At 41.2% G+C, this 16,308-nt stretch overlaps 1 protein-coding gene across 6 annotated transcripts; it reads left to right on the forward strand.

The window, feature by feature from the left end:
- Positions 1 to 365: 365 nt before the first annotated feature.
- On the forward strand, positions 366 to 16,071 carry pum2 (pumilio RNA-binding family member 2). 6 transcript variants are annotated; one of them, XM_034527838.1, is made up of 23 exons: positions 366 to 600; positions 2,046 to 2,388; positions 3,899 to 3,967; positions 4,354 to 4,459; positions 4,803 to 4,894; positions 5,010 to 5,182; positions 5,415 to 5,703; positions 5,790 to 5,883; positions 6,054 to 6,161; positions 6,327 to 6,466; positions 7,542 to 7,662; positions 8,348 to 8,488; positions 8,643 to 8,942; positions 9,038 to 9,265; positions 9,469 to 9,736; positions 9,866 to 9,995; positions 10,113 to 10,241; positions 10,374 to 10,511; positions 10,998 to 11,123; positions 11,395 to 11,466; positions 12,392 to 12,513; positions 12,812 to 13,004; positions 13,580 to 16,071. In XM_034527838.1, exons 2-23 carry the CDS (start codon positions 2,059 to 2,061, stop codon positions 13,709 to 13,711), a joined length of 3,501 nt encoding a protein of 1,166 aa, XP_034383729.1. In that variant the 5' UTR covers positions 366 to 600; positions 2,046 to 2,058; the 3' UTR covers positions 13,712 to 16,071. The 6 variants fall into 6 exon arrangements, with proteins under 6 accessions (XP_034383729.1, XP_034383724.1, XP_034383727.1 ...); XM_034527833.1 differs by having other exon boundaries at positions 433 to 600; positions 4,707 to 4,894; positions 10,113 to 10,247; XM_034527836.1 differs by having other exon boundaries at positions 433 to 600; positions 4,707 to 4,894.
- Positions 16,072 to 16,308: the final 237 nt, after the last annotated feature.

The raw sequence follows: 16,308 nt of genomic DNA on the forward strand, positions 1-16,308 counted from the left end.
CCGAAATATTGTTGTGAACTGTTAATACGTTTTAATTTACACTCATCCTTGTCCAATGAATTATCTAGTATTAAACACGCTTTCATTCACTGATACATTTTATATCCGACTATACCTTGAATAAAAACCGATTAGCACTTCAGTGGCACTTACTTTTGTAGTTTGGGCTTTCTTGAAGAAATGTTACTTTCTTGATTCTTATTGTTCTGAGTTTGTCCTCATGGTTGAATGCACTCATTGTAAGTCGCTTTGGATGAAAGCGTCAGCTAAATGACATGTAATGTATCCAGCAGCAATATGAGCTTATTCATAAAATGTTGGTTGACAAGCACATTAAACACGCCTCGGCGTAACATCTACGTTACTTTCACATGGCGTACAAAGGGGAATATGTCGAGAGGCACATTTACATTGATTGTTATACGCATGTCTACGTAGTTCACGCTATTTACAGGGAGGGGGCACTAGCGAAGGCAAACGCTTAGCATTGACTATCAAGCGAGCCTGGCTAAATCACCGCTCTCTCCAAGGAAACAAAACAATATAGAATTGGGTTGACGGCGTGCAACGAGCAGAGACCCTCTCTCCAAACGACAACGCGTGAGTATCTCCTCTTTATTTGTTCTCGTCGAAAGCAAAATATGGGCAAAGCGATTGATTTAAACGCGGCTGCCGTGATGTGAGTATTTCCCCTTTTGTTTAGCGGTTAAGGCCCCTCTGTTTGGGACTTGAAGGGGGGGCCATGTTGTTTAGCCACCGAGTGTTTGGGTGATGTTCTAGCTAGCTCACACAACACCAATTTAGCGTGCGCTAGCTCTTGCTTTTGCTATTTGGGTTTTATTTGGCTCGTTGCATCCAATCAACGTGGAGAAAACGGCTAGTTTTTTCGTCCAACATCGGAGTACCCTTGTTTACTGTAATAAAAAGGTACATTCTCGAATTTAACTTTGATGTCTCCCGTCGCCAACCAATAATAAACAGAACAGGCCCGCTGCGGTTAGCGTTAGCTTGATGCTAATGCTCTCTCTATAGCGACGTAGCATTAGCTAACAATAAACATGGTCAATAAAAGGATTGGACACGAATAACCAGGGTACGATATGCTACACGGGAACAAACTTCGAGTTATTAGCTTAATTGAACCACCATTTAGTTCAGTCAAATCCGTTGGTTAGCGTGCTAATTATCAGCGGACTCTCTGGCTAGGTTAGCCACGTTAGCTCGCACATCGGTCTGCTATCATGACCAGTATTGTTTGGCTTTGTCGTTGTAGCTAGTTATGTATTTTTAAAAGCCAGCGGCAGCTCTCGTGGCTACAGAACAGCAGTGTTACGTGATAGCGGCGCGTGTCTTTTAATCATTAGTAACGTGAATAGTCGCGTTAGCTAACATTACGCTAACGGCAACGTTACCTAGCGTTAGCATTCTTGGTCTTGAGAGCCATCAACATGCCTGTAATGCACCTGATTTGTTCTTGTTTTGCCCATTCATAAACGAGAGAACCACCAGATGTAGACCTGCCATTTAACGTTATTGCCCACTTGTCGGACAGACCATTTAACTAAATTGGGATATTCAGGGAACATTCACGCCAATTAACATTTCAATCTTCAACCGGAGAACAGCCGTGACGTGAAGCTAGCAGTGCAGGATTTAGTCTTGTCTCGGCGAAAAAAGTTGTACCTGTTATTCATGTAGTATTTTGGTGCATCCTTATCCCGAAGTGTAATTCAAATGAATTGGATTTGTATCAAGACTGGCATACGAGTCGGCGATAAAGGCCACATGTTGTAACGTAGAGCTTTCATAACCCCACAGCCGACCATGATACAGTAACCTAGCTGTTACGTTAAAAATGTGGGGCCTCGTTGACTTTATTAGGATATAAGAAGTAATTTTAGCAATATATGACTTATTTGTGTCTGGCAAACACCCTGGCAGACTAGAAGTCCATCAATGGACCAATTCCAAACATTCTGAAGGGCCAATGTCACAACACTGCATATATATGTTTGTCAACATACTGCTTATGTTGTATTATGCAGGCTTTCCCGTGGAATGAGCGTTCCATGCAGCATCCTAGGTATGAATGACGTGGCCTGGCAGGAGACAAGAGGTGGGATGCTGCATGCAAATGGTGCTCCTGAGACTGGAGGTGTCAGAGTTCATGTTGGGGGAGCTGGACAGGCTCCTGGAGTCCCACATTTACAGGGCATGGACAGGGTTGTTATCCCCGCACCAGGTACCCCGCAGCCTCCACTGAGTGGACGCTCTCAGGATGATGCCACAGTTGGATACTTCTTTCAGAGACAGCCCGGGGAGCAGCTTGGAGGTTGCACACCAAGCAAACATCGCTGGCCAACTGGTGATGCCAATCATGTTGATCAGGTAAAAGGTCTTCGGTCATTGTAATATTATTTAATCTAGTGTGGGTTAGACGGACAGGTGGCAGCATTTTTGCATTTGTTAAAGCTACACATTTGACAGAATATTGTATCAACAATAAACCTATTGTAGTTTTCTCATGTATTATACGTTGTGAATGGTGGAGGGGTTGTCGATTATACCTAAACTGCACACCGTAGAAAACAAATCAACCAATAAAACATGATTACTTATTGGGGATTTCTATTTGGCTAGATTTTCAAAGCACGCCCTCCTTTTCCCAGCAAAAAAAACAAAATGGCCTATTAAGAATATTGTCTAAATATGCCATCCCCAGAAAACGGCAAATTAAGAAAATCATAGACGGATTATGCTGGTGATCTTCTTACTGGTATCTGGAGTGAGGCTCGATCAACCTGCATGCATTTGGGCTATGGATGGTCAAAGGGAAAGTACTTGTTAGAACATAATGTTAGTATAATATTACAGTATTATTATTATTATTATTATGGCAAATGTATGGTCTCAACCTGAAATATTGTTGGACATGCTAAAGAAGGCCACATTGGTATCAAAATGATCTTCATATGTTTTTTATTTAGGTATATTAATCTTTTATCAGACTGGGCTGGTTGTATTGGCCTTGTTTCCCCTATAGGTACCAGTAAGGTGAATCCATTAAGCACCACAACGTCTAAGCTCATTTTTGAAAGTTTAAAGTTTTTTTTCCCCTTTCTTTGCAAATCATTAGATTTGTATTTTAAAAAAAATAGTAGTTTGGGGCCAACCTTCTTAATATTGAGACACATGGCCTCTCCATGTCTGTCGCAATACATTAAATGAGCAATAGTCCCGCTTTGATTTGTATATTGGGTCCCCAATCTTCTATGCATGTCTGAGACCTTTGTCTCAGACAAAGGCCCCCATGCATGCCTACATGCAGTGGATTGGGCCTGAGGTTATCACTCAGTCTGATGAAAAGAAGTGTGTGTTGCAGATTGTGATCAGGGTTAATGTTGCATTAAAAAAAAAAAAAAAATCTGTCTAAAATGTTTAGCCTGACTACACAATCAAGAGTGGCACGGGTGAAAATACATTTGGTGCAGCAACTTTTGTCCTTATTTTAAATTATCTTTTGACAGTTGGACTTTGGTGACTAGAATTTATGGATAACTAATTAGTCTTACATTTGTAGAATTGCACATTTCAAAGCATGTTGACCCTGGAGTTAATTTTTTCAACCAAAATGTGTGGTTTTTGTTTGTATGTTGTATTGTGTTTGATCATTTCGATACTTCATGTTGAAAAAGCTTTTGTGGGCTGAAGGGCCTCCTTGATGATGGGTGAGACCATGTTTTGTAGTTGGTCAAAATATTTTCAGGGTAAAATTGCTGATAAATCTAAAACGCTACGCTTTGTTTGTGCTGCAGCGGGTGGAACAAACATGATGTCCTTCATGGCCTTTCATTTAGTGCTTTTAGCTTTCTTTTTACACCGTTTTTTTTTGTCTCAGGTCCGTGCTGCGGATGAAATGAACTATGACTTTCAGGCTCTTGCTTTGGAGTCGAGGGGCATGGGAGAGGTAAATGGTGTTTGGTCCTAACATAAGTCTTTTTCTCCATTACAGTATACATCAAAATGTGTGTGTGTGTATATATATATATGTGTGTGTGTGTGTGTGTGTGTGTGTGTATATATATATATATATATATATATATATATATGAGAGAGAGATAGATTGGGAACATATCCCTATGGACTTGGAGGCTGTAGAGATTGTAGTTTGCCCCTTCATGGAGAACACTTTATTGCATTTTTATCCCTAATAATGGCAACTACTGCAGTGCAGAATGAATATATGTGTGTTAATATTAAAAATTGTGACTTAACTGCTAAACGTCACATTTTTTTTACGTTGCACCTAGACATGCAAAATGAGCTTACAAAAGATGTACACTTTATGTTTAGCTTCTGCCAGCAAAAAAACTCTGGGATTCTGATGAGTTGGCCAAGGATGGAAGGAAAGGCATGCTTCTTGGAGAGGAGTGGAGGGACAATGCATGGGGATCATCTCGTGAGTGGCACCTATATCTCTATATTGTATTTTCACCTCACTTTTCTTTCTTCAAGATGAAGTATCAATTATTAGATCTGGTTGTACGGAACTTATTCCAACTCAAACTACATAATTTGAAATGGCATCATGCCTAATGACTAAGATTTTTATTGTTGCCTTAATCTGACTGGATGTTTACTTGTTTTTATAAACTCGAGTTTATGTGCACATCTATTTAGATATTTGATTACAACTTTTTATTCAGATCATTCAGTGTCTCAGCCAATCATGGTGCAGCGGCGACCAGGCCAGAGTTTCCATGGGAATGGTGATGCCAATTCTGTGCTTTCACCTCGCTCAGAAGGTGGAGGTCTGGGGGTGAGCATGGTGGAGTACGTCCTCAGTTCTTCTCCTGGTGACAAAATGGATGGTCGCTACAGGAACGGTGGTTATGTAAGTTGAGCTTCTGTCTGATACGCATGAGACACTTCTTCTTGTGAGTTAGAAGTCAAACACTTATTCTAAAGGGTGTCACATAGTATTGCCTAATCGTCTTTTATGTATTCAGGGTGGAGGAGATGTTGACCAAGATGGGAGAGAGAAGATTGATGTCCAAGAGAAAGTCTCCCCCTATGAAGTGGACAAGAGCCCAGAGATGAAGGTTGGAGATGAGAATGATCCTGCTAAAGCCAACGGAAGAGGTCTACTTAACGGCATGGACAGGGACTGCAAAGACTTCAAGTACGGCAACCTATTTGACACTTTATAAATATAAATATTCAGACTGAACTGTATCTTCCAACCATCATCTGCAATCTTAAAAAAAAGTTCTCCCCATTTCAGAATACCAAAGAATGTTTTAAATATGGTCTTCTAATGTTTTGGCAAGTTTGATTATTGCAATGAAGCCTAAACATACTGATCATACTTAATTGTCAAAATAACACGCATATGCGCTTCTGTACTTTTCCAGTCCGAACCCTGGAAGTCGCCAAGCTTCCCCCACTGAGGCTGTGGAGAGAATGGGTCCCAATCAGTCAGGTTTGGAGATGATGGGACAGCACCACCCACATGCCTTCCAACAACACCCTGCCCAAAACAAGGCACCTGAGGACTTCCAGAGCCAGGAGGCCCAGAACATGGGAGGTATGGAGCAGCAAGCCGGTGTGGAGTCCCTCCAGTTTGACTATGCTGGTAACCAGATTCAGGTGGACTCCTCAGGGACTCCAGTAGGATTGTTTGACTACAACTCTCAGCAGCAGGTTGGTTGACAAACAAAACACATCTTTCAAGAGATCCAAATGTAAATTTGCTCAGCAGATTGATTAAATTTTTTTCCTCCCCCCAGTTGTTCCAGAGATCAAATACCCTCACTGTTCAACAGCTAACTGCAGCTCAGCAACAACAATATGCCCTCGCTGCAGCCCAGCAGCAACATCTTGGTAAATGAGGCGCTTTGTCTTACAAGGGTGTAGTACAGACTGCTGCGTAATATCGTAGTAGTAAACTACCTTTTGTCTCTGGAGACCTATTTTATTCTGAGTTGCATAGTCATTTGAATGGGATTGGATATGGAGAAATTAATTGCATTACTGTTCCTCTTATTACCCAGCTGGCCTTGCTCCTGCCTTTGTGCCAAACCCTTACATCATTAATGCTGCCCCCCCTGGAACGGATCCCTACACTGCCGCTGGGCTGGCCGCAGCAGCCTCGCTTGCAGGTGATCATATAGCACATTTCTGTCCCTTGGGTTCTTGTCAGTTAAAGCTAGCATTTAAATGTATTTTTGATACACAATGCTGTCGAGCCATGTTCAGATAAATGTTACTATTCTAATCGGTTGTACAAGATCTGTATGAAACCTAAATCTAAATGTTTTCCACAGGTCCCACAGTGGTTCCACCACAGTACTATGGTGTTCCTTGGGGTGTGTATCCGGCCAACCTTTTCCAGCAACAGGCTGCATCCACTGCCAATCACTCAGCTAATCAGCAAGCATCCAATCAGGGGCCAGGCCAACAACAGGTAGGAAGTGTTGTGCTTTTAGCCTGAGATGTTTCATAAAGGTGGCTTTGAAAAATCAGGTTCATTATGAAAAGCCTGTCTTGAATGACAAGTTGTACCATTCTATTCATGTCATAAACGCCACTCAAAGCAGACAAATGTCAGGGTGTCTCTCTTGTTTAAGTTGCATATAAAGGGGGAACTAATTATTAAATGCTTGTTTACTATAAATCTACAGCCATGGGCCAGCCAAGTTCACTTGTTTTTACTTGATGTGCTTTTGAATGCACAAGTGCAGTTTGTGTCAATTTGCTTCCACATTGACCCAATATGTACAGAGCAACAGTTAAGACAGGGGTTGGCAGCTCCGGAGCCGCATGCATACTGTGTCACTTAAAATCAAAATAATGTTTAATAAATTTTGCGCTAATCATGATTCAAAGAGCCCCGTCCTCAGTAAACTTATTAGAAAAAAAGAAAAGTCACAGAGGAAAAATTGTTTAATTCTTCGTCGACGTATTATTTGCTTTCACTGCCAACAATGCTGGCTTACCTGTATGCTTGATATGTGGTAATAATTTAGCAAACAACACAAGATTTAATGTTGAAAGACACTTCAAGCACAACAACATTTGCTGAAAAGTATCAAGTTGCAGATGAGCGAAAAAGAGCGATTTCTCAAAGTGGATCCAGTCTCCAAACTCAACCAATGCTTCTAGTCTTGTGGCAGCTCATGAGATGGAGAGGCATCGGTTGGTGAAAACGTATCCGTCCTCGGGAGCATTTCCGAACTCCTTCGTGTTCGGTGCTCTAGTCGAAAACTCCGGCGTAGTGTGGACGCTCGGTGTAAATGTAGAAAAAGATATGCGTTTAAAATGGAAACTTTATTTCAGTTTTATTTAAATAATAATAATTTTAGTACTATAGTGCACCAATTAGAATTGCGCATCATTTGAATAAATGGGTCCGCCCCATTACCACGCCTGTAGTGTGTTTTATTTATATTGCACGTCTTAACCCTAAACAGAGTACATTATGGTATTACTAAATGACTTCGGCAGCCTTTGTGTGACCGTATCCTTATCATCTTCTGCAGGTGATGCGCGCGGGAAACAACCAGCGACCTCTTACACCTGGGCAAGGCCAACAGAGTCAGCAGGAATCTCTAGCTGCAGCGGCAGCTGCAAACCCTGCATTGGCGTATGCAGGAATGTCTGGTTGGTAGACCACCTCATACACTATCTTCTCTGCTTGATGTCATTTAAACTGCTCTTTTAAGTATGTTTTGTAGATAAAAATCAATGTATACATTGTACAAAAATATAATAGATTTATTTATCTCAAATTCAATTTGTTAAAATACTCTAAAATGTGCCAATTTATTTTGGTTGTGCAAGCCAACTGTTGTGCAAGCCAACTGTTGTCATCAGCTGACCTATGGTATGGTATATAAAGAAGCCTGATGTGGAGGTCCTGAGCTGGTGTCATTTACATGTTGTCTGCATTTGTAAGACCACTCAGATGAACTTTCAAATTCTAGAAAAAGGAAATTGATGGTGTCTTATTGGTCGTAAAATCCAATTCACGGGCAACTGCTCATGTGCATTCCTGTAGTCGGCATTCTAACACTAATAAAAATGGTGATAAAATTGCACATTTCAGAGTGGCCTTTGTGAGAAGGGACACCTGTGTAATAATTGTTTATCAGCATTTTGATATGCCACACATGTAGGGTGAACACAGATATGAGAGAAATGAGTCTTTAGTGGGCATAGAAAGTTTGATCTTTTTTTTTTTCTTTTCTCAACTGAAAAAAAAAAGGTGCAAAACCAAAGTTGTTGCGTTTTTAGTTTTGTTCATGGTAATCTATATTTGCTGACTGGATTATTTTAATATTTTTAGGTTATCAGGTTTTAGCCCCTGCAGCGTATTATGACCAGACTGGGACCTTGGTGATGGGCCCTGGTGCCCGAGCTGGTCTAGGTGGGCCAGTTCGTCTAGTCCAAACACCGATGCTCATCAACCCTGCAGCAGCACAAGCCGGTTAGTACCAGTCCACTCGTCACTGCAATTTCAAATGTGTGCATCCACTCCTCTGTTCTTACTTAATTATACCATTCAGGGTCTCTTTGACCTCAGCGCCCCTTTTACCCCTCACACTCTCCTCTCCCTCCCCCCCCCCCCCCCCCCCAACCAGCAGCTGCGGTGTCAGCATCTGGCTCTGGAAACAACATGTCTGGTCCTCCAGGCAACGGGTTATACCGCTCAATGCCTCAACCTCAGCAGCAGCAGCAGCAGGCTCCCCCACCCAGCAGCGGCCTGCCCTCCAGCTCATTTTACGGCTCTGGATCAGTCCCGAACACTTCTCAGAGCAGCTCCCTTTTCTCACACACCTCTGCTGCGCCGCCACCACAAAGCTCCTCCCTGGGCTTCAGCAGTACCGGTGGGTCCCTCGGCGTTGGCCTGGGCTCTGCTCTTGGAGGCTTCGGCTCTTCTGGTCAGTGACTTGGCTGCAAGCAACATGAGGATTAACGGACCTTTCCTTTTACGTATTCTGTTTTCTCAACTGGTTCTCAATTATTTGTCTTGCAGTGTCTAGCTCTACCAGTAGCAGTGTATCTCGCAGGGACTCCCTGCTGGCAAGTTCTGATCTATACAAACGCGGCGGCAGCAGTTTAACTCCCATCGGCCAGCCCTTTTACAACAGCCTGGGTTACTCTTCTTCACCAAGCCCCATTGGCCTCACACCAGGTCACTCTCCACTCACTCCTCCACCTTCTCTGCCCTCCTCTCATGGATCCTCTTCCAGCCTTCACCTAGGTAGGCCACATATTCATTAGAATAGTGAATGATTGATGGCTTTTACGTAGTTGATTAAAGCAGATATTTTACACCCAGTAGAAGATCAGAATATTGTTTCTGAAATTTGTCTTTCATCCCAAAGCGTTCTGTTTCACATGCATAAGGATCATGTGCTACTGACACTACCACTACAACAGTATCAGGTTATTCTCTAATCTTAGGTGGCCTGACGAATGGCAGCGGGCGTTACATTTCTGCCGCTCCTGGAGCTGAGGCCAAGTACCGGAGTACTGGGGGGACATCCAGTCTTTTCAATTCCAGCAGCCAGCTATTCCCTCCGTCTAGGCCTCGCTACAGTCGTTCAGATGTCATGCCGTCTGGACGCAGCCGCCTACTGGAAGACTTTAGGAATAACCGCTTCCCAAACCTCCAACTCCGCGACCTGCCCGGCCACATGGTGGAGTTCTCTCAAGACCAGCATGGATCCAGGTGGCTAAGGGCTAAGAAATGCTTTTAAAAAAATGTTTGTATAAAACTGTAGACCTAAGCCATTGCATTGGTGTACCAAAATCCTACAAATTAATTTTCATCTCTACTCTGTTTCAATCGTCTGTCTAGATTTATCCAGCAGAAGTTAGAGAGGGCCACTCCAGCTGAGAGGCAGATGGTGTTTGGCGAGATTCTGCAAGCGGCATACCAACTGATGACTGACGTATTTGGGAACTATGTCATCCAAAAGTTCTTTGAGGTTGGGACAGTTTATCTAGGTGTCATTTCCGTAACTACACATTAACTAGAAGAGAGACTACAGAGTTCTCTTGCTCTCTGCATGTGTGCAATTGTGTTTGTGTTTTGTGTGGTGCAGTTTGGAAGTGCAGACCAGAAGCTGGCTTTGGCAACACGTATCCGTGGACACGTCCTGCCTCTGGCTTTGCAGATGTATGGTTGTAGGGTCATTCAGAAAGCCCTGGAGTCCATTTCCTCCGACCAGCAGGTAATTGTAAGTGAGATTATACTTCTCTATGACGTTTTTGCTAACCTTGTTTTTCTTTTATTTATTCTTTATCAGTCAACACGGTGACATCTGTGAAAATTATGCCCTCGTTCCCTTTTATCTTCACTTCAGAGCGACATTGTCCGTGAGCTGGATGGCCATGTGTTGAAGTGTGTCAAGGACCAAAATGGCAACCATGTGGTGCAGAAGTGTATCGAGTGTGTCCAGCCTCAGGCCCTACAGTTCATTATTGATGCCTTCCAAGGACAGGTGGGTTTATTATAAGCAATGGCTCAGCTGACAGTATTTCCCTTTTTAAAAAAAAAAAAAAATGTTATAGTCTACTTTTTGCGTTGGTGGAGATGAAAATGTTTAAAATGCTTGCTTATGTTTCCCATTTGCTTTTATCAATGGTATTGTTTATATCCAAGCAAGAAAGTAATGAAAGAGAGACATCAGACTTAAGTGATAACATGGTGTGACTACAGAGTAGAAAATCTAACTTAAACTTTACACGTATGCATCCATCACATGAACACTAAATATGTCACATTTTGATTTGAATACATTGTATGAACCTATATAATCTCTTTGAAAAGGCATAGATATAAAAATCAGTCTACGGATAAAAATTTGGTAATGTGCCTTTTTAACTAGATCTGCTTTCTGAAACAAGCCCAGGTCATACTGAGATGAGAGAACTATTTTTTCAGTTTTAGAAAGAAAGGTTACTTACATTTTTGCTTTCTTTTGCAGGTGTTTGTGCTCTCCACACACCCCTATGGCTGCAGAGTTATCCAAAGGATTTTGGAGCACTGCACCCAGGAGCAAACTCTGCCCATCCTGGAAGAGCTGCATCAACACTCTGAACAGCTGGGCCAGGTGAGCACATCTGTCTGATTTCTAAGCCCTTGTTGTTTTCAGAGGTTTGTTTGCTTGTTAGATGTGACAGATCATTGAGATGTATGCTTGTCATGTGTATTTGCATGTCTCCTTGTTTGAGCATTTCATATTTTCAGCTTGTCATTGTTCTTGTGTAATCGTGGTCTGCTAAGTGTAAGGATGATTGTATTTGTACTGTTAGCTGTCTCATTGCATCTGACATATGTGATTATCTAAACATCCATCCTGCCCCCTCACTTATTCCATCTAGAAATATCAAGGCGTATCATTGGAGATGACACCCAAAACGTATTATACCGTGTCCCGCGATGCACTGTTCAAGGTCAGAGCAATTTGCCTCTCTCTCGCGGATGTCCTTGTCCTCCCTTCCTCTGTCCTTTTTTTAAAAAAAAATTAAAAATGAAATCTTTTCTTTTGTAAAGAATCTAATCCAACCTGTAAATAGTTCTCCAACTACAGGCCTTCTCCTAACCCTCTTAGCTGCCTTTTTCTCACCTTTTTTTCTCTATCTTGCTTTATGCCACAGGATTCACAAGGCACACGCTTCCCTGCTGTCTGACAACTCCTCTCTTTTGCCTAAAGCATCTCCTGATCAATCTGTTTTTTTCTGTTTTCATCTACTTGATTTTGCTGTAATTGTTAGTTAGGAGCTTCCAGAGAGCTTTAACCACTTAAGTGTTCAGAAGTAGTGCTTGAATAACTTCACCTTGAGTTCTTGGTTAGACCTCAAAGTCCAGGAACAAAATAATGCAGGTTCTTATTAAAACAGATTGACAGTAAATGGATTTGAAGGACAATACTACCAAATTAAAGGTGGTTACATTACCTACCCAACAAATTACTACTTTAACAAAATCAATTCAGAGTGGTGTCATTTGTTGCTTGGTCAGGTGAATTCTTGCCTCCCTCTTGTCACACTAAAATTACACCCGTAACTGTCTATCACCCATTTGTGAAGGGGCAACGATGCTGTTGGCTGTGTTGTCTGTTCAGCCACACTCCAAACCAACAGCATTTGTTTTGTCTGACCTTCCGCGGTGATGACATAAGGGTATTTGTAAGACTACAAATGGGGGTGTCACTCATTCGTTTACCCATCATTGGAGCGATGCATGATTATCTCACAACAATTAAGACCAAAAGTAGTGCATGAGTGTCAGAGTAAATGGTGTCGTGGATTCTTTTGTGATTCTTCAATATTGAAATGTGTTTTTACTTTGAGCTCACACCGTCACTGCCTCCTACAGGATCAGTATGGTAACTACGTCATTCAGCATGTTTTGGAGCACGGCAGACCAGAAGATAAGAGCAAGATAGTCGCAGAAGTTCGTGGAAAGGTTCTTGTCCTCAGTCAACACAAGTTTGCAAGGTAAGTTCTGTTTTTACTGTAGTGACAGTCGACCACTACATAGTATTATTTGAGCACAGTGCAGCCACCAACTCTGTATCGGAACAATTTTACTGTCGCCATTAATGGGAAAGTAATGTAGTTTTGATTTGGTAAATCTGCTTAAAATATTGTTCTATAAAACATTATTCTAACAGTTCTGCACCAAACGCTAACATTCAATGACCATAGATCATGTTGCCTGGTTGATGTGCTTGGTTTGTAGTATGGGCCTCTCCTTATGAGTTTGTAACTGAAGCGACCCTCTCTGTTTCCTCAGTAATGTTGTGGAGAAGTGTGTGATCCACTCTTCGCGTGCAGAGAGGGCTCTGCTGATCGATGAAGTGTGCTGCCAGAAAGACGGCCCCCACAGCGCCCTGTACACCATGATGAAGGACCAGTACGCCAACTATGTTGTTCAAAGGATGATTGACATGGCAGAACCTGCTCAGCGCAAAATCATCATGCACAAGGTTGGTTTTAAATCTGTTTGTTCATGCAGATATGGCATGAAGGGGCTCATCAAAAGGGAACACTTTCATACTTATTTCTAGTTAAATGCAATCAACAATACAATGATTAAATCTCTTGCACCAGAAAACCATAATTACTTGGGTGTCTGAACCAGTTGTGGAAAGAATATTTGAGTTTTTCTTTAACATTGTATGAGTTTTTTTGATTTTGTGTAATTATTTGACTTTAGAAAACACTTTTTTAAAGGTTACTCAACATTGATTTTAAGCTCGGAAAACTACCAATTACTTGTATAATGTATTCTGCCAATTGTCTTGATTGGGAAATTAATTTCCTATTAAAAGTAAGAAATCTGAGAATATCAATCGAATGTGTTGGTTATAAACCACTGGTCCAAATTTATTAATATACTATTGTGAAGTGCCAACATTCTATAAGCTGGAACTTTAGCGAATTGCGATCGTTTTTGCTTCAGAAATGACTTTTTAATTTGCTGTTCAACTAATTGATTAATAAACAAATAATTCCAGCTCTACTTTGAATCTGCTCACCTTTGCCGTTTCGCTCTTCTCAGATCCGTCCTCACATTGCCACTCTACGTAAATACACATACGGGAAGCACATTCTGGCCAAGCTGGAAAAGTACTACATGAAGAGCGGATCTGAACTGGGTCCCATTGGCGGCCCCACAAACGGCCTCATGTAGTCACGTCAAAATCCTGGATCCCCTGAAGAAGTGGAGTAAGGGCCCCAAACCCCCCCTGTTCTGTGAGGTGCTCCTTAGCAATAGGGGTTAGCCTTTGACACCCTCTGTTATCCCATTTTTTTAGGGACTTACCAAAAAAAAAGACAAGTCAACTTCACCTAAGAACGCTGTGACAACTGACCCCTGCCACGCTACCACCCCGCCACCCCTGGTGCAGGTCCCCAGTGTGGCCCCCAGGGGATGCAGGCAGATTTTATTTTTTATTATTTTTCCCCTGGGTAAAGCACAAGCCCATTGTTAATGATGTAATTGATGTATTTGACTGGTTTTCATATTATCTTGTACATTTAGTTTTTTACCTTGTAAATTCTCTGTAGAAAAAAAAACTTATACACATTGCTGAAATTTCCAATTCCTACAATTAACACCAGCAAGTGATTTTATAAGGCTAAACTGAGTGATCCTTTTAAAAAAAGAAAACAATTCCACTTGTTTTTATAACCAGACTTATTATGTCAGCTGTTCTAATCAAGTTTCGGCAATTGAATATTATATTTGTATATTCTCCAATGCACAGAAAGTGTTTCCCATGCCAAAGCAGCTGATGGATTAGTTTTTAAATAGCACTACATAGTATGGATGGATATAAACCCCTCCGTCACAGGTGAGTACTATGTGTCCTGTGCCACAGTCACCCAGAGGTCTTCAAGACCAGTTTGCGAGCTTGGCTTCGGGATTGGTGCTTTAGTCTAGGGCGGTGTTTTCCAGTGGTGGCTTATTGTTTTTCTGGCTAATTGGGAGGCGTGTGTTTACCCAAGCAGCCTGTAGTCTACCTGATGTAATTTTCTGAACAGTTTCGGTACTCAATATTACAGACTGACCAAGCTGAGCTGCTGCATCCACTGAGCCCCATTTGAGCCGTCTGTCCCTCATCCAGGTGATCTCTCGGGGTTTATGCAAAATTTAAAAAGCTACCATTGACTTATAGAAGCAGAGCATGAGGTTTGGTTGTACAGCGGGCGTGTAACCTGGTTTAATCTTAACATGAAATAACTAGTGGGGGTAGTGGGTTGGGACTGGGTATGTGTTGGCATGCTGTGACAGGTTTTAATCCTTGGAATGATTTTTTTCCTTTATCATGTTTTGTGTAACATCTTATCTGTCTTGTACTTTGAGATGAACACTGCCCTAGAAACGGTATCTTTATGTACTGAATAATCATCTCTTGCGTAGAAGTAGTTTAACGATGTATAGCATCTTTATGTATATGTAAATTGTTGCTTTTGGGTAGGGGCTTGCAGCGACGATGGAACCCCCACCGCCTGAAGGTCAGAGTAGTCCAAAAAAAATGTTGTGAAGTGGCGCTTTTCCCAGCTTAGTGTATCTGAGGTGACATGAACTAGAAGTAGTGGGATAAGTTGAAAGGGATGCTGAAAGAACCTTTTTTTTTATTATTATTATAATGGTTCTGGTTTTTTTTTTTTTTTTTTTTTTTTTTTTTTATATAAATCTTCCTTTTTTCCATTTGGTTGGGTATGCAAGTGCATTGTTGGAGGCCGGTGGGGCCATCGAAAGCTATACAATCCACCTGTAATGCTCGTAGTGATGGCTTCATATGAATACTTGTAGTATATGTGCAGTTAATAAGTGTAAGATTATTAGTTTAATTGAAAAAAAAATGTCTAGTTGTGGTGTTTTGACAGGCCTTGCTCTAAATTCGTAGTGATGCTTTTATTTCGTCTGTACAGTTGTACATTTGTAAACGTTTATGCTGTAAATGGGATGTCTTTTACACTTTTTGGGGAGAAAAAGGCAAAAATGTGCATTTTGATGTGTGTATATTCATCACTCCTTTCCCCTTGAATATAATGTATACAGTTTTATTTGATCAAGTGTTATTTTAAAGGAAAAAAAATCTTTATGGCTTCACAATCTGGCATGGTTTTTGTTTTTAATCTGTTATGGGAAAGGCCAGCCTCTATTTGGACTGGAGCTGTAACAGCCACTGTTGATAGTATTTCTGAAGTGTGACAGTTTAAAAAGAAGGAAAAAAAACACTCTGTACTAAAATTGAGGCTGCATTTAGTCCTCTCTGATACCATGGCAACTTCACAGGACATGACAAGAATTATTTTTGTACAGATGAGTGCTGTATTTTGGAACAGCTTCTACCTTGTAAGCAAAAGCAATGTAAAATATTGTCAATTATATAAATATGAACATATGAGTTTTGTCACACTGTCAAAGTCATGTACATTTTCAGGTGGCCTTATGTACATTTCCAGATGTTAGATGAAGAAAACAAACTCATTTTTGGAAGCAGAATTGTGACTATGTATGATTAAACTGTTCTTCTAACATTTGACCAGCATTGTTGTGGTTTTTCTCACGTTTGCCATCTTTAAAGCTGTTCCAGCTCAATTTTAATTATCAAATGTATGAACTATGACTGATCTGTGACAAAGATAACGAAGTGTCTCTTTAAACTTGTCCTTGCTATACTACACAATACATTTTTCTTTCCAAAAGATGCACTAACAGTTTACAAATGAAACTAAAAGTAATCCAAATGTATGCATAACCAGATTATAGTAATT

This window comes from Cyclopterus lumpus, chromosome 24 (assembly GCF_009769545.1).
Source record: "Cyclopterus lumpus isolate fCycLum1 chromosome 24, fCycLum1.pri, whole genome shotgun sequence".
Classification (NCBI taxonomy): Eukaryota; Metazoa; Chordata; class Actinopteri; order Perciformes; family Cyclopteridae; genus Cyclopterus; species Cyclopterus lumpus.

Coding starts and splice junctions, on each gene's coding strand:
- pum2 (XM_034527833.1), top strand. CDS start 2,059: ATGAGCGTTCCATGCAGCATCCTAGGTATGAATGACGTGGCCTGGCAG. Junction 4,895..5,009: donor GCTACAGGAACGGTGGTTAT/GTAAGTTGAGCT, acceptor TTATGTATTCAG/GGTGGAGGAGATGTTGACCA. Junction 5,183..5,414: donor AGGGACTGCAAAGACTTCAA/GTACGGCAACCT, acceptor GTACTTTTCCAG/TCCGAACCCTGGAAGTCGCC.